This window comes from Gouania willdenowi, chromosome 7 (assembly GCF_900634775.1).
Source record: "Gouania willdenowi chromosome 7, fGouWil2.1, whole genome shotgun sequence".
NCBI classification, from domain to species: domain Eukaryota; kingdom Metazoa; phylum Chordata; class Actinopteri; order Blenniiformes; family Gobiesocidae; genus Gouania; species Gouania willdenowi.
Window position 1 is genome coordinate 26,407,506 of NC_041050.1, and position 18,625 is coordinate 26,426,130.

General features: G+C 39.0%; 1 protein-coding gene across 1 annotated transcript; it reads left to right on the plus strand.

Moving 5' to 3' along the window:
- The first annotated feature begins 3,387 nt into the window (after positions 1 to 3,387).
- Positions 3,388 to 16,712, plus strand: nr1h5 (nuclear receptor subfamily 1, group H, member 5). Its single transcript, XM_028452703.1, has 10 exons — positions 3,388 to 3,697; positions 8,253 to 8,651; positions 8,722 to 8,862; positions 8,958 to 9,082; positions 12,050 to 12,148; positions 12,225 to 12,318; positions 12,578 to 12,694; positions 13,833 to 13,922; positions 15,075 to 15,188; positions 16,465 to 16,712. The coding sequence occupies exons 1-10, from the start codon at positions 3,601 to 3,603 to the stop codon at positions 16,671 to 16,673; spliced, it is 1,485 nt and encodes a 494-aa protein (XP_028308504.1). The 5' UTR covers positions 3,388 to 3,600; the 3' UTR covers positions 16,674 to 16,712.
- Positions 16,713 to 18,625: the final 1,913 nt, after the last annotated feature.

Below are 18,625 nucleotides of genomic sequence, written 5' to 3' on the forward strand. Positions count from 1 at the left end.
TTGACTTTATTTTTTGTAATTTTGTATGTTTCTTGCAGTCACTTTTTTGTATATTTGCTGTTGTTCTTTGTTTTTTTCTGTAATATTGTTCATTTACTTTGGGGGCCACACAAAATGAAACAGAGGACCACATATTGGGCCCCAGGCTTCCAGTTGCCTACATCTCCCTAAAGGTTTCTTCCATGTGTTTGGTGTCTTTCCCTCACAGTCCATTGAACATGGATCAGTATGTGATCGATTCTTTCAAACCTTCTCAGCCATTCATCATTACTGATATGAAAAGGCACAGATTATTGTTGCGTCACATTCCCGTTTGTTCTCCTAAAACACACATGGTTCCTCTCCTTTCCTCTCTTCTGTTTACTCTGAAGTTGTGTGTGTTTGAGATCAGGACTGCTGTCCACTGCAAAAAGCTAAAGCTGAACAAAGTGAGGCGAAGCTGGGACGCTAAAGGCAGCGAAGACCTTCAGCGGTGAGTTCAGAATTAGAAACATTATTAACTTAATAATCATCGTGCTATCACCTGAAACTCAACTAACAGCAGAGCCGTTACACATAACGTAGACAATAAGTCAGAGAAAGGCCACCTCTATCACAGTGGGGGCCACAAAAATGTGACTATCTGATCTGAGGGCCACATTATCAACGTTTACAATGAAGGCCAATCTGAGCAGTAATACAGGTTTTTGTTGTTGTTTTGTTCCATATTTTTTGTATCTTTTTGTTATTTTGAGTAATTTTTTGTTATTTATATATTTTTGAGTTATTTTTGTAGCCGTCTTTTGTGTTTTCAGAGGTTTTTTTTGTGTGTTTTGTTGTGTTGTATGTCTTTGCAGTCATTTTACATGTTTTTGTAGTCACCTTATGTTTTTTTGGAGTCCCATTTATGTGTTTGGAGTCTTTCTAAGTATTCATTTTGTGTATTTTTGTAGTATTCTTGTGTATTTTAGTTGTAATTTGTATATGTTTGTGTCATTTTTGTAGTTTTCTGTGTCTTTGGAGGGATTTTGTTGTCATTCGTATATTTTTGTGTCATTTTTGTAGCCGATGTGTTTGTTTTTAGTATTATTTTGTGTATTTTTACTGTCCTTGTGTGTGTTTTGTTTCGTATGTAGTATGAGTAATTTTGTGTCATGTTTGTAGTCATCGTCTGTGTTTTTGGAGTGATTTTGTGTATTTTTGTTGTCAATTGTATATTTTGTGTCAGTTTTGTTGTCCTTGTGTGTGTGTGTTTTTTGTCTAGTATGTTTTGTGTATTTCTGTTGTTTTGTATAGTTTTGCAAGTCATTTTGTGTATTTTCTTTGTCATTCTGTGTGTTTATGGAGTCATATTTTGGGCATGAACTATTCCTCAGTCGTTTCCATATCCATCCCTGATCTGTCAGAGCTGAGGACTTGTGTCTCTGAATCCTGGGGATCAGTAAACGCTGAGGGTGGTTATCGAGTTGCAGCTTTCCTGATAACCACAGCAGCACAGCACAGCTGGATTTATGGCCTGCTGGATTTATCTGCAGCCTTATTCTGGGAGTGAGTCAGGACTAATGAGTGCTTCGAAAGACGCCCTCCTCTCCAGCTCACGGTTCTTGAAGGGCTAGGTTAGGGGGAAACCTAGTTAGATCTAATGTGTGACACCTTGAGAAGATCCATGGTGGCCCTCAGGTGCTCCCAGTTCTGTGGAACAAAACTACTCTGGTTACATTCAGTCCTCTGTGCTTACGCGTGTGGATATGTTAATGTTGCTGCAGAGCACAGATTAACCATGTGTCCGTAGTATCCATCCATCCATTTTCTGACCCGCTTCTTAATGTTTTCAGGGCGTCTGCTGGTGCCTATGTGTTGTAATAAGAGTGGAATATTTCGTCTTTCTGTGGAAATGTCTTGATATCAAAATGGGGTCAGGATTCAAAAAAGGTTGGGAACCACTGCACTAAATACTGTTTATTTCCACTTATTTACAAAATGAGATTCTTTAAAATTTGTCTTATTACTCGTTCATTACATCATTATGCTCTATAGTTGTTTTAAAATAGTTTTCTGAACAAAATGTTGTAAGCCTGCACTCATTGGAAATATTGGAAATAAAACTAAATCTGTACTAAATGTTTGATCACTGAAGGCTGGTAAGTATATGGAATCCAACCTGTTGCTCCAGACATGAAATAAATAGAGAATAACTTTAATACACAGAGCTCCATCTATCATTTTCTTTTTTTATTTATTTTTTTTAAAAACATTTTTGCACAGTGTGTACAGTCTCACCATTTGGAGGAGCTTTTTTTCAGTGAATTCCTCTTTTGTTCTCACTGAGATTGATGTGATCCCACCGAGCGAGGCGACGCGTTCAGTGGGAATGCTCCCTGAGCAGGATCAGGGTAAGGGATGATAGGCGGGTGGGAGGACCCCATCCATCCGGGATAAGCATGCAGCCTGTCAAACATTCTGCTCAGAGGTCTGCGGCCCACGTCGGGGTCACCACGCTGTCACCTCTGGGTGGTTCAGACCTTGACCCCGTTCACTGTCTGTGTGGGGGGGGTGAAGGTCTCAGTCAGCAGTGAGTCAAACCACTGTCCAATATTAACTGCAGCACAAACAGAGCGGCGGTAAACAAAAGCCAGTGTCAACACACTCTCAGAGCCCAAAGAACAAACATGGGGTGATACATCAACGAATACATGCAGACAAATCTAAGCAGATGGATTATTTAAAACAACAGAAAAGGATCTACAGTGAGACGACTAAACCTTAGAAAACTGATTTTAAAATCATGGACTTCAAGCAGGTTTTTTTTTCTGATCTTCTTTGAAGAAAAACTTTAAAAATCTTTCAAACCTGTAGCTGCTCAAATATTAGAGTGTAAAGTCTTTTCATATGCACCAATACATGTATAAAAACCTTTTATACTAATAATAACACTAATACCAATACTATTACTACTACTACTACAACAATAATAATAATAATAATAATAATAATAATAATAATAATAATAATAATAATAATAATAATAATAATAATAATAATATCATTACAGATGCAAAATAATAATTCAAATTGGAATTTTAAACCATAAAAGACTAAATACATAAATGAATGAATAAATAAATACATTTGTTGATAATAAAATAATACAATTTAAATTAATTAAAAAGTTATAATTATTTTTTCTTCACCCTAATACGAATAGCAGACTATCAGATTATATTAATAATATCTCAGATAATGAAAGCCTGACGCTCCATCTCATCCCGTGGAGTTGTTTGGACACACTGTCCTTCCTTCAGTTAGTTGCCCTCTGACCCCATCCTCCCCTCCTCCTCTTGGGACATTAAAGACCTCCCCCATGTCATCATCATCATCACCATCATCATCATCCCAAAATGTCTCAGCTGCACTCGTCATGCTCTTTAAACCAGCCTTGGTCAGCTCAGAGACCTTTGGGTTTGAGCAATCAGCGTTTCCCACATCTCTTCATATCTGAGTGAATCCTCTGTGTAATCATCAGTGTGTGTTTGTTTATTCCTTTGCATGTGTGTGTGTGTGTGTGTTTGTGCGTGAAGGCTGATCTTGTTTTAGTAGCCGGACAGAGTGTTTCCCGTCCAGATGAGAGAGTGGACAGAGTTGGAGATGAGCTTTTCAGCCGGAGGGTTTCTCTCCACCTCGGACACTTACTGCTCCTCAGAGCAGCTCCAGTTTTATGGTGAGTTCATGAACATCAGAATCACACATCCTTCACTTCTTAACTCTCACTGCATACGTCTTCATTTTTGTCCTGTAAATAACTCATTACATTGGAATGTTATAAGAAGACTTTCTGAAAACTCAGTTGAACTTATCGCTGAAGTTCAATAAATGTATACAACGAATGAGTAAATGTGTCATAATTTAGCAGCATCACTTGGAGTGCTTTACATTCTTACAGTATTAATAATTATTAAAGCCGCAGGCGGCATCATAGGGTCCGAAGAAGTGGCCGGGGTCGGTAACCCAAAGTTGCGTATCCCAATGTTGGGGATCAGGGTTCAGTCTGATGGAATTTGGTGAAAATTGGTGGAAAAACAGCTAAGATATTGCATTTAAAATGTTTTAGCATTAGCCTAGCAATAGAATTAACCTAGCAATAGCTTTAGCCTAACAACAGCATTAGCTAGCAATAGCTCAGCATTAGCATAAATCTTGCATTAACATTAATGTGGCATTAGCATTAACCTAGTACTAACATTAACCTAGCATTAGAATTGACCTAGCATTAGCATGAAGCAAATATTAGCATTAACCTAGTATTAGCTTTAACCTAGCAATAGAATTTGCCTAGCATTAGTATTAAGCAAACATTAGCATTAACCTAGCAATAGCATTAAAGTAGCAATAACCTACCATTAGTCTAGCAAAAGCAATGATATTGCAGTAGAACAGGAAAAACCAGTATAACCAGTAAAACCAGTTAGTAGGCCTGTTTACACAGTATCAGTTTAAAACCCAGTATAAAGGAAAAAAAATGTTAAAAATCACTCAGTGAATTTGATGCAAATCCATTGAAAAATAGCCAAGATACAGCTTTTAGAATGTGATGGCGAGAATCTTCTACATATCAGTCAAACCTGCAGTTCGTGCGGTTCATCGCATTTCTTGGTTTTGTAATGCCGTCAGGTGTGTTTTCCATTCAGATTTTGGTTGTTGTTTTATGTGTTTTTATTGTCATTTTGTACATGTTTCTGATATTTTTGTGCTTCTACATTTGAGGGCCGCTCAAAGTTAGACTATAGGCACCCGGGGCCGCTAGTTGCTCATGGCTGACATACAGCATACGCTGATGACGCATTGAAAGGCTTTAGTCACGGTGATGCTTTTTATACCTACAACTTTTTGTGTTATTGTAATAGCTGATCAGAGGGGGGCGCTCTCCTGTCTGAAACATTGTTGCAGTGGTTTTACAGGCCTGTGCATTGGATTACACTTACCATGTTGTCGCCCCTTAATTTGTCCTTCAGGTGAACATTTTATCTTCCTCTATCGTTTCTTCAGAAAAAGTAGTAGCTCATGCCATTTGGCTGGTGTGTGACTGTGTAAGACAGAGGACAGTCTGGGGTGTCTTTAGACAGCGTTACCCCCCCGTCACACACCACAATTACAACAACCCACCTCAAAGTCCTATGCAGCCATGTCTGGCAGAGAGACAGGATACATCTGGGGAGAGAGTGAAGGAAAGGAGACAAACATCTGCTCTAGCTTTATATTAAAAAAAATAAAATAAACAAATAACCCTATATTTAGTGTCAGCTTTGGTTTGGCTTTTCAACTCTTTCCATTCAAGTCAAGTCAAATTGTCAAATAAGTTCATCCAATTAGTACTTGATGTGAGTTATTGATATGAGTCAGTTTTGATCACCAGCTTGTTGGTTGCAAACTAAAGAATTGTGTCTTTAAAACGATGTCAGAGGAGAAAGTTTCAGTAGCTTTTCCTTAAAAAAAAAAAAAAAAAAAAAACCTGCCAGTTTTTGAATCCTCAATTTGAGCAGCTAGTTGCTACCTCATGCTCATTTATTTTTCATAGCCTTCGTTATGTGAAGTGCAAAATCTGATGTAAACTAGTAGGTAAACATGTTGAAACGTCTGAGGAGCAGTTCTGCACTAATGTGTATACAGTGAAAAATGAGCTTTTACTTGATGAAGAAATAATGCTTTTCTCTTCACGCCCCCTGCTCTCATTAGCGACTTGTAGGCAGAAAAATACACAGTAGACCATTTACCTTCCACAAATAGAATTGTCTTCGGTTTGAACAACAGATATATACATATATATATATATTTGTCCTTTTTTTTTTTTAGAAGGAAAACGTGACATCAAAAGTGCTAGTTTACGCTATTGTATCCTCATGGAGGGAAAATTTAATTTGTTAGCATTCAGTTTGTGATTTCGATATTTTTTATCCTCATTTTGTGTGTTTTTGGAGTCGCTTTGTGTGTTTTTGTTGCCATTTTATGTGTTCTTGTTGTTGTTTTGGTATTTGGAGTTCTTTTTCTAGAGTCTCCTCACATACTGTATGTTTGCGCTCTGCCTGATCAAAGCCATCAAGTAATCCCACAGCAGTCCTGATCAACCGAGTCCAGCTGCTAGTGAAACATGTTTTCTCAGTGGAAACCAAAGCTTTATAACTCCAGCATCTGATCCAAACGCAGATATTTCAGTCAGTTCTAACACTTGACAGCCATCACAGACACTGACACTGGGAGCAGCTGCTTCCTGTTCCTCTAGTCTGGATAAATTCACAGGATCTCTCTCAGTATTTGCATAAATATTACCCCAGAGCGTCACGTGACATCCTATCCAATGGATGATCTTTGACTTTCCGACCCTTAAAATGTTCACTGTTGCAGTGCAATGGGTCAAAACAGTCTTGAGACTCTGTGTCCCACACAGAAAAACAGTCTTTGGACAAAATGATCTTTCTGTGAAGGCCAGTAAGACTTGAACCAGTTTTCCACACTCCATAAGGAAGTGTCCCATTTAAAAATGAGTATTAACCTTTAACTTCTTTGTGTACTGTTTTATCATTTGTTTTCCTGTGATTTATTGTCCTATTAATTGTCTTATTGGTATCTTTTTACTACCTGGGCAGGGACAGATGCAAATTAGCATTATTGCTATAATTTGGCATATTTGCGTCTATTGCTGTCTGATTGGAAACAAGACCATGAGCTTTGTAGCAGCTGTGAATTATTAGCAACTAAAGATTGGCCTTTGTTTTATTGTTTTTTTTATTTTTTCAGCATTCAGGGTCCTAAACAGTAATAATAAGAAGGTACACTGGGGCCATATGTAGAATTATTGTGAATTTTCAACTTTTAAATCTGTCTGAAATACCTAAAATCAAATTTTGAGTGTAAAGAAACATGCCCTTAGCTGTCATGCCGTATGTGATTTTTTTTAAATTACATAGTTATATTCACATTAAAGCTGCTATCGGGAGTTTCTGAGAAAAGTCTCAATGTCCCGCCCTAAACAGCCTCACTTCCTCCCACTGCCTCTCCCAATCTACCAGAAGCCACGCCTGCATGTGCATGGCGGAACATAACAAGTGTGCATTAGGTCACATTGATATAGGTCTATGGGTTAGATAAGAGCCAAAATCATATTTACCTGTTTGCTGTTGTGACGTGCGGCCTTGTTTCCGTGCACAGTTCCGTATTCACTTTGATTGACAGTCTCAAAAACAGGAAGTCGAAGCCTATTGGCTGGGCTCACTCGGCGATCATTTCCATTTGTATAAGGGTCTATAGGATGAAGGAGGGACTTATATACGTTAATGTATATGAATGACCACCGGCAGTAGACCATAGTAAAATACTAGTTACGTATTTTTTGCATTTCAAAAGAATTATACATAAACATAGATTTCTCAGAAACTCCGGATATCAGCTTAAATAACTTTTCCACCAGTTGGGTGAGTATAAGCCTATCTACAGCAGAGTAGTCCCTGGACTAGGCCATTTCGGGCGTGAACTCATTTTTATCAGCCTCTGCTGGGAGCAGGGTTACTTACTGGTTCACTTGGAGGTGAAACACTTGAAGATTTCATCTTCTGAGATAACTATAGACTTGTATTCGCCCCGTTGACGCCTTGAGAGCTTGAGAGTGGAGGATTCTTCTTCTTCTTTTTAATTTCCGGCAGCCTAGATCCCTCAATGGCGTATTGCTTCCTGGTATTGGCAGAAATTGCTTGCAAATGGCCCCTTTAATGGCTGAGTGTCATTGTTCATGTTGCTTCACCAATATTTTAAATCCGAAAGACTGTATAAAAATCTTTCACAGTCTATAACAATGTTAAAGATAGCTTGACAAAGATGAGCAGACTTCCCCAGACAGATGAATATGGTTTCAAATAGTTTTTCCTGTGCTAAGAACATTTTAATCTAGCCTATCTCTTTTGACCAATACTGTTTTTTGAAAGTGCATTAGAAAAACTAAAAAGCCAACACTTTAGTGCCTTTAGCTGCATGCTTGTACCCCCAGTTTTGAGCAGAACAACCCACCCTGGCCTTTAGGCCTATTCCTTTGGTTTGACTCCGTCTTTACACAACAGTTTAGATGACCCACTTTCCCTTTTTAGATCTTGGTGCCACCAACAGAAACAAACAAAACTTTGCATTTATTTGTATGTGTGAACACAGTGTGATCTGTTGTTTGATTCTGAACATTTAAAGCTGTCATAGGTGGATATATACAAGATCTGTCTTTGAATCTTCTGTTTCAGACGTGCTCGCAGACCCTCTGGGCTATCCTTTGCAGGACCCTGACCTCCAGCTGATCCCTTACAACCATCAGCAGTACAGCACTACCAACCTGCCTTTTTCCCTCTTCAACTCTCCACCGCCATCTTCCCCTTCCCCTTCCTCCTCCTCTTCCTCCACACCCCTTTGCCACCCTCAGTTCCCCTACGGCCCTCACTGTCTGGGGGCTCCCTGCGATCCCGGCCCTGAACATGACTGTGGGGGTCTCGCTCAGGGGTTTGGAGCAGTGGGGCTTTCTCTTGGGCGAAGATCCCGAGTGGGCTCGGGAGGGAAAATCCGAGGTCAGGAAGAGCTGTGTATGGTGTGTGGGGATAAAGCATCTGGATACCACTACAACGCTCTCACCTGTGAGGGATGCAAAGGTTGGAGCATCCACACCCATCACTTCTATCTGACCCACATTCTCTGAGGCTCCTCCGTTTTCCATTGCAGGGTTCTTCAGGCGAAGTGTGACTAAAAAGGCAGTGTATCACTGTAAGAGTGGAGGGGGCTGTGAGATGGACATGTACATGAGGAGGAAGTGCCAGGACTGTCGGCTGAGGAAGTGCCGTGCTGTGGGAATGCTTGCAGAGTGTAGGATGCAACAGCCTCACTTCACACATATTTAATTACTTCATAACCGTAAAGATCCCAACAATCATCATTATGTCTCATGGGATTCGTTCCAGGTCTTCTGACTGAGGTACAGTGCCAGTCCAAACGTTTGAGAAAGGGAGGAAAAGGCCGAGGGCAAGAAGAGGAAGAGAGCGCTGACAGTGGGAGCGTCACCTCTACCAGCAGACTTCCTGCACAGGTACAACACTGTGGATCTATATTCACCATGCTACATACAGATATACAGAGATAGTGATCTACCTCCATAGATCTACCTCTGATCCATTAAAGGCCAAACCAGAATGTGTCATTTTAAACGAGCCCATGGATGATGTGACCAGTGTAATAACATTAAATCTTGTGGCATTAAAAGCATGGTTACTTGGTTGTCGTTGAAAACTAAAAAAGTAGGAACTTTAATGTTGTGGTAGTCAAAACCGGTCTTAGTCTCGAGACCAAATTTTAAAGGTCTATTCATTCTTTAATCCACCCTGTATAATGACCGCAACCTTCCTTAATGTGACTGCGTGACGTGTGTGTGTGTGCGTGTGCGTGTGTGTGTGTGTGGCTACGGTGTCAGTTTGGACCGTAGAGCACAAAGGAGAAATGAACTAATCACCGGTAAAAATCCCAGTAAAACTCCAGAAAACAATCACAGTAATAAATATTATCTCTCTGGTAAAGACAGTAGCTCTAACAACTGGTAAAATGATAAACTGGTGATATTACAGCCTGTGAATGCAGTACGGGGGACGCACTTACTCCATCTCTGGGTCCTAGTGCCCGCCGTCCGATAAAGCCTGTTCCGTTTACCGTGTTTACCGAGGTCCGTGTGTGTTTAATAAGTCCGTGTGTGTCCGTGTGTGTCAGCATGTTTATGCCTCTGTCCATCCACTCTTTTCATTATATCCATGTCTCTTAAGGCTTTTATTACATAGTATCGGCTGTAGTCTGGGCCGCCGCCATCTTGGCTTATGTCGTCACCAGAGCGTCATCACCACAAGTTGCACAAGCCAGAATGAGTCAAATAACTGTAAAGAGGTCTTATATTAGTCTATTTTATTTTTAAAGTGGTGTTTTTTGTGGCTTTAGACTCCAATTACATTTATGTATATAATATGTTCCCTACAATATAAACAGGTTCACAATATATTTATTTTTAATAGTTTATGTTTCCACTGTATCCAGAATAATAATAATAATTCTCAACAAGAACTATTGATTGATTTGTCACATGACTGTTCCAGGGTTTGAGTTTGTTTTATTTAGTTTCACATCTACCTGTAGCTCTATGTTTTTTAGACTGATGACAACTTGTTTTTAGTTTTATTTCAGAAAGTTTCACTTTTACAGTTACAGCTGGAAACCTTTGTTAATTGAATATCCTAGTTACATTACAGCAACCAAATTAAACTATATCAACTCAGTGAATTAATAAAAATAACCTGTGTAAAGGCTTTTTCTAACTAAAAAATTATCTTTTGAACTCTGTGACCTGTTGACCTGCACAACTCAAAGAATCAGAATCAGAATCATTATTTCTTGGCAGAAATGCTTTTAAACACTTGCTGTACATTCAGCTGACATAAAAATATTGTTTTCAAATATGTAGAATAACTGTGAATTTATCAGTAGCAGTAGTAGTTTTAATATTTTAGTAAATTTTTTGCAGGCACCTTTTTTGTCCATCAAATGTATTTAAAATAAACTAAAATTAAAGAGAGAATGTTATTTAACTGTTGAACCTTGTCATAATTTTATTTATTTATATATTTTTTTAAATTGAAAAAAAAAAATGTTTATGGTCTCGACTTGTCTCGGTCTTGGTTTTGACTCGGTCTCGGCTCCCGAAAGTCTTAGTCTTGTCTTGGTCTCGGTGCATTCTGGTCTCGGGCAAGTCTTGGTCTCAGATAGTGTGGTCTTGAACACAACACTACGGCGCTTAAACAGATCTAGTTTTACACATTTAGCCATCGTGGTCCAGTATATTTGACCAATTAAAGGGTGTTGTTACATCAGGTGTCCTTCAACTAAGAAATATAATGAACTAAAGAGATGGGCAACGTTTACCACTGCGAGGGCCACAATAATGTGATTACCTGAACCGAGGGCCACATTATCAATATTCATGTTATAATTTAGAACAAAGACTAATCTGAGTATTATTACAGTAAAGAAGAAATTGTTTTTGTTTTTGTATATTTTTCTCCTATTTTGTGTATTTTTCTTGTTGTTTTGTGTATTTTTAGAGTCATTTTGCTCATTTTTGTTGTCATTCTGTATATTTTTCTCTCATTTTGTGGGAAGTTTTTTTCTTTTTTTCTTCTGTTTTTTTGGAGTTATAAAGTTTGTTTTAGTTGCTATTTGTTTTGTGCGTTTTGCGAGTAATTTTGTGTATTTTGGTTGCCATAATGTGTTTTCTGATTTATTATGCGTATTTTTGTTGTTGTGTTGTATATTTATTTTGTGTACTTAGTTGTCGTAATGGGTGTTTTTGGCCAAACAAGCTCAAAGCAGGCATAAAGCAACACATAACAAACACATGCTCAACAAACACAGTGGGAATGACTGTGGCTCAGTGGTAGAGTTGGTCGTCCAATAACAGTTTGGGGTTCAAATCTTGCTCTATCCAAGTCATTGTTGCTGTGTCCTTGGGCAAGGCACTTTACTCACATTGCCTTCAATGAATGGGTAGGAATTGTGCATGAATGTTGGTAGTGGTCAGAGGAACCGTAGGCGCAAAATGGTAGCCACGCTTCTGTCAGTATGTCCAGGGAAGCTGTGGCTACAATGTAGCTTACCACCACCGTATGATTGGTGTGAATGAATAAGGATTTCTGTGAAGTGCTTTGAGTTTCCTTGAAAAAAATCCAATCATTATTATTATTATCATTCATTCAAACTGGCAATAAACACAATTCAATCAACCTACCTTGCTTTTGGGTTGTGGAAGGGAAAAAGCCACATGGGGAGAACATGCAAACTACTGTACAGACAGAAAGATCCCAGGTCTCCAACCCAGAGAGCAAAAATGAATGCTTTTTGCTGTGAAAAAGAAGTGCTAACCCTGTTTGGGAGGCTCCCAGTGTCACTGGCTGCAGATCTTGTTCGAATCAAATCATGAAAATAAAGAAACTAATCAGCTTTCACATTTGTTGTGTATCAGGCTTCGTCGGCCGGGCTAACCCGAGAGCAGAAATGCATTGTGGACCGGCTGGTGGAAGCTCATCGACTGTACAGAGCTGCTGAAGGCACTACTTGCAGGGTGGGTGGGGATCATGAGTGAATAACCAGTGAGACAGCAACGTTCACGTGGCCATGATGATGTCATATGTCATCAGGTGTCGGATTGGCCCTGTCATGATGAGGGCGAGGAGCCTGCTGATGTTTCCCCACAGCTGCAAAGGCTACATCAGTTTGCTCAGACTGTTCCAGGTGAGACAGAAAAACTCTTCTCTCAACTTCCCCCCAACAGTAGATTGGTGATCGTCAAATCGTTCGTTTGATGACAAATCAGGATTTTTCTCTCTATCATTGTTTGTTTGGAGCACACATTTGTTCAGAGGATGTACTTTCTTAGAAACTCAGGTGTTTATCAGTTTTGTAGTAGATGTTCACTCTGTACTATTTGTAGAAACAACTTGTATTCCCTTCATATTTTAGTGCAGACAAGTGAAGGTTTTTTCTCTCACAGGTTTTGACCTCCTGGATTTCTCAGACCAAAGTTCTCTCTTGTCAGTCTCAGTTCTGGAGGTCATGTTCCTGCTGTCAGCTCAGCAGTTCTCCCACACGCCGACGGGCTGCAGTCCAGGTGAGCTGTAGCATCAGCCTACATCAGAGGGGGGCAACATCTATCAGCAGGGGCCACGAAAATGTGATTGTCAGATTTAAGGGCCCCATAATCAGAATAATGATCAATCTGAATCTGCAGGAAAGTGTTTTAATGTCATTTTGTATAGTTTTTTGTTTGTATATTTGTTGTTGATGAATTCATTAGGGGCCAGGTAGGCTAAGCTTCTGCCTCCACTTTCGAGGAAATCCTACTTCCCCTGGCGTGAAAAGTCACCAAATTTTGCAAAAAGGTCCAGTGCCAGAATGCCTCAGCTGCAAAAAAACAGACCAATCTTCCTAAAGGTGGAGGTACAGCCTACAAGCCTACAACTAAAGTTAAACATTTTTTAAATACACAACAAATCAATATAAGTGCTACAAACTTGCAAGCTTAACCCAAATGTGCCCCAACACTGAGAAACGTTTTGTGCACCTAAACCTTCCGTAAATTATGAAGCCCTTCATTCTGTTTTTATCAAAAATGGTAAAAGTTTCAGCCTATAACTTATCTTCTTCCACAATTATTGCTGAATTGACACTAAACTTGCTAAAGCACATCTTCACTACACAAACCATCCACACATATTTTAGATTTTTTAAATATTGAGCCTACAGTGCAACAAAATGTTTGATTATAATTGGTATTGCTAACACATAAGCTATACGTTTAAATTCATAATGTTCATTAAAAAAAAATTACTAAATTGTGGCATCATTGTAGATGAGGTTTGGAAATTATCAGAATTTTATCTCAAAAGCAGATTTTTTCTTTACCAAATTTTAAATTTAAAATTCTCTTTTTTTTGTGCGTGTATTCTTGGCAGATTTTTGTTTGTCTGTTTGTGTGTGTGTGTGTGTGTATGTGTGTGTGTTTGGAATCATTTTTTAATATATTTATTGTCCATGTGTGTTTTTTTTCTTTAAAAATGTAAATTAATGGACTCATTTTGTGCATGTGTTCATTACATTCATTGCTACATTATGTTTAAAGCAACAGTTATCAACAATGTTTGACTTCTCATGCTGCGATTCAAACTTGAGATTGATAAATCCTGTTTCTACCAGGGAGGTGTGATTAGAAAGAGCATGACAACCCTTTGTTTTCCTTCTGTTCTCAGCTATGCAGCTTTTCAGTACGTCACCACACGCATGGTTCAGAAACACAGAGTCCAAGGAGAACTCCCACTACAGGACGTTCATCAGTTCAGGTCAATCACTAACACGTACGAGTCCGTACACACATCTACTGTATGTAAAGTCACACTGCTAACTTCATTTCCATATGCTCCATTCCATGCTTCTGTTTAATAAATAAGGCCAGGAATCTATAAACAGATTCAGTTTGTAGTGTTTGTATACAGCCTACAAACACATTAGGAAAAGATCTGCAAGATAAGAAGATATTTGATTGGCAAATAAGAGACTTTTTTCCCTCCAAAACAGCATTTTTTTCCTGACTTTATAAAAACACAATTAAAGCCAAAATTCTCAACTGTCAAGATTTTTTTTTAAAATAACATTACAACAACTATAAGAAAGTACTTAGAATTACTATTGCAACAACACATCACCAGTAGGGTAAAACTAACCTGTCTCACGACGGTCTAGTCCCAGCTCACGTTCCCTGTTAGACAAAAAAATCAACTATTATTAGGGCTGGGATGAGATGCTTTTCAGTGTAATCACACGATACTTGGATGCAGATTCGATAGTAACGATTATGGCAATTTAAATTTCATGTTTTTCTTATCCAAAAACAAAAGTGGAATCGTGCACTTGTAAAAACAATATCTCAGTCATAGATCCTAAAGATAATACACAGCACAAATCAGTCAGTCGCTCTGACATTTGTTGCACATGAATCTGAACTGCACTACTGTACATGTGGTGTTAACCAATGACCACACATGATAGAAATTCAAAATTCAAAATTCAAATGAAAAAATGTATTGTGTGAACAAATGTTGATTTTGAACTTCGCCACAAAAAAATTGAGACATACTGTAAATCAATCACTTTTCCCACCACTACTTTTTCTACAACAACAGTTAATTTTTTCTGTCTTTATGAACACACAATAAAAGCAAAAATGCTCAAATGTTAAGAAAACATGAATAAATATCTTAAATATTTTTGCTTATGTTGCTTTTAACTCAGAACAGAGGTAAGCAGAACCTGCTGACACATGAGAAAATATAAGGGAGTACCTGTGATGTGACAAAATCTCTATTTATTACCTAAAGTAACAACACTAGTGTAGACAGTGTAAATGTGTGTGTAATATTTGGGTAGGGTGTGAATTCTTCACTGATCTGCTGTGAGGACTGAAATCAATGTCTTTTGTTTGTTGCTGTGATCAGGAAGTAATGAGGATCTGTTGGGACCAGTGCTGAATTTCTTCCACAGCATGGAGTCTCTGCGAGTGAGCGACGCTGAGTATGCACTCCTCACTGCAACAGCTCTGCTCTGCTCAGGTCAGACAAGCACGCTCCAATCAGAAAGCACACGGTAGCGGCAGATGATCAATCACCTCGTACTTATGTCCGTTTCAGCATGAATGTATCAATCAACCATAGATAAGTTCCACTAGTGCTCAAATTTGGAGCACATGTACTTAATTATTGGTTTAATAGTGAAGCAAAACATGTCACACATGAGTAAACCCTACATGCTCATAAGGGGGAGGGGGAAAACAAATTCAGCCTTGCTATTGGCTTTCAAAAATGTTACAACCAATCAGGGAGCTAGATTTGGTTCCTCCTACTTCATTAGCATTTGGTCTTCCAGCACGACGAGCGAATCTTTTGGCTTTTTGAAAAGCATAAATCAGTGACATCAGTGATATCAACCACTATTTAGCAGCTCTACTAGTGCTCACCTTTGTTTTACTAATGCACAAGTCGACTTTACTAGTGAAGTAAACAGTGTCACTAGCACTACTTTTTCATCACTAGTGAAGCTAAAGGTGCCACTAGTAAGCATCATTTGTTAATAAGGGGGAGGGGAAACTCAAATTCAGGCTTGCCATTGGCTTTCAAAAGTATTTCAACCAATCAGTGAGCTGGATCTTGTTATAATCCCTCCTACCTCATTTGCATTAGATCTACTAATACTACTAGTTAATCTTTTGGCTTTACCAGTACGACTAGTAGACTAAAAACATGATAATTGCTCTACTAGTGAGATATTGTATGTGTACTAGTAGACAAAAGAAAGTTTTACTCGTAAAGTTTTTGGTGCACTTGTGAGCAAATAGAGCTTACTAGTAAAGCAAAATAATCTACTAGTGAACAATTTTGTGACACACAACTAGTGATACTTTTTTATTATAGTGACATTTTTTGCTTCACTAGTAAAGTCTACTCACACACTAGTAAACCAAAATAGAGTACAAGTACTCCAAAATTTTACTTAACTAGTAACGTCTACTTGTGCATTAGTAAACCAAAATTGAGTACATGTGCTCCAAATGTGAGCACTAGTAGAGTTAAATAAAGGTTGATATCACATTTATGCTTTTCAAAAAGCCAAAAGATTCACTGGTTGTGCTGGTAGAGCTGCTTTGCTATACAAATCTACTAGTGACACTTTTTGCTTGACTTGTTAATGTATTTGTGCACAAGTAGCCAAATGTGAGCACTAGTAGAGCTTAACTAGGCCCATATGATGCACCAGGATCTTCTGAGACAAGCTTTCATTGTGCTCCACATGGCACAGACCTGAGCGGTGTTTTTCTCTCATCGTCTGCAGATCGAGCATCGTTGCAGGCGGCCTTCTGTGTGGAGAAAATGCAGGAGCTGGTCCTGGAGCTCCTGTCCCAGGTGTGTGAGGCCCAGACAGGAGCAGGAGCTTCCAGAGGAGGTGCGCAGAGGTTTGGACGCCTGCTGGGCCGTCTGACGGAGCTACGGACACTTCGTCACAACTACTACCTCTTCATCCAACAGCAGCACGGATGCTGAAGGACAGGACGAGTTGGTGGGCAAGAACGTTTTCATCCATCCTGACCCTGCACCTGGTGCTGGATCAGAAGGTTCAGGTCTCTGGTCTGAATTCTTCCATCCTGAGAGACTGAACTGGGCTTCTTCATCTCTTCTATTTTTTTTTTTAGTAAATGTATTTTTTTGTAATCACACATGCACTCTTAAACATTGCATATTGCTGAGTAATGACAGAATCAAGAAAGTGATCAAACCAGGATCCAAACTAAGATCATCATTTTCTGAAGCACCAAACAATAAAAACTATTCACTGCCTTCTAAAGCGCATTCATTCTTTACAGCAAAGTCTCAAGATGCTGAAAAACATCCTCAGTGATTCACGTTCATATTAGTCATGATAGCATTAAACAGCTGCTGTAAACAAGCTACTGTATATTTCCACACAGTGGCCGACACAGCGGAAAAAGAGCAAATCTGCTTTTGGAAAGTAAGTTTGTATGAGCGATGCGACACCAACTTGTAAACAGAGCTGTGCACGAGGAAAACTGGGCTTGTGCACGCTCTCTCTCACACGTTTAATGGGCGTTTCCTCTTGGGAGCAGGTACTGTGTTGCACATGTGCATTTTTTCAAAAAGTGGAGAGGGTGTTTCTTTTGTAAACTTGGGGAAAATCCTCATCCATACCTTTAAGTGAGTAATGCTCAACATGTGGATCTTTGTCTTAATTTTAATTATTTCCCCAGAAAACCAACTTTTTGACACTTTTATTCAATTTTTGTCCTTTCTTAAAGAAAATTTTCAGCCACTTTTTATTCAAATAACCTGTAAATACCACTTCTTTTTGTTTTTCCTTTCATTTTGCCTCTTTTTGTTCCACATTTTGCCTTTTTTCACTATTGTTTGCCACATTTTGCCCATTTAAGATACCCTCTGGTACATACTTCCTGGTTCCTCTTTATTTGGCCACCACCAGTTTTAACAGTTTTTTCTTGCCACTTTTGGGACCATTTTTGGCCACTTGTTACCATATCTGCCTCCACTCGCTCGTCATAAACATAGTAGACCGGACAGGCCCACTTTGGGTCGACGGCCCACCGAGACAATGTCCAGTATGCCAGATGGCCAGTCCACCCCTGCAGACAGATTTCGGGTCATCTGAGAATATGTCCCGCCTCTTTTACTCTAACTAGCTTTGCCTGCTTTTCAAGAACTTTTTATTACTAGTAAGTTTTTCTGTTTTGACAAACATGTCATGCATTTTATTCGTAGAGGTAATCATAGCTTGCATTTAGTTTTAGTCATGTTTTAATCAGGTTAAACAAAATTAAATGTTTCCAACCGTTGTGGCGGTTTAGATGAATGAAACGGAGTCAAGCTTTAGGGTTGCTGGTCAGATGCCGACACAGGGTGTGTCAGAGGGTTTTTGAGGAAACAGACCGGTGTGGGATTCAGTAAAAATAACCATGTGAAGATTTATTACTAAAACTTTATCACGTGCAGCAGTATTTAACGCTACTAAGTACTGGTACTAACTACATCTGTCATATGTATTTATCTTTACGAGTTCAAATCCTGGAAAGTAAATAATATTTTTTGATGGAGCTCATGGTGACAAGAGCCCCCGAGGGCACCTCACATGGTTTATGTGGGCTACCTGGTGCCTGCCTTAACCCTTTATTATCCTAACCCCAAAACCTAACCTTAACCCTAACTCGACCTAACCCCACAATATCCCTCCACCTAACCAAAAAATGCATACATAGCCAAAAGATGTCATAATTTAACAAATGACATTTAATGACAGCCTTCATGACACCTTATTCATGCTAATGACATAATAATAATGACAGTGTAATGTCGGCCTTATGTATGCAACTTCAAGTGAAGTGTTACCAGGCAGTCTGACCAGAACTGACCAGAACAGGGTTATGTAATTAAATATCACCAACATTTGCAGCATGACCAAATGTGCC

Coding starts and splice junctions, on each gene's coding strand:
- nr1h5 (XM_028452703.1), top strand. CDS start 3,601: ATGAGAGAGTGGACAGAGTTGGAGATGAGCTTTTCAGCCGGAGGGTTT. Junction 8,863..8,957: donor TGTGGGAATGCTTGCAGAGT/GTAGGATGCAAC, acceptor GATTCGTTCCAG/GTCTTCTGACTGAGGTACAG. Junction 9,083..12,049: donor CCAGCAGACTTCCTGCACAG/GTACAACACTGT, acceptor GTTGTGTATCAG/GCTTCGTCGGCCGGGCTAAC.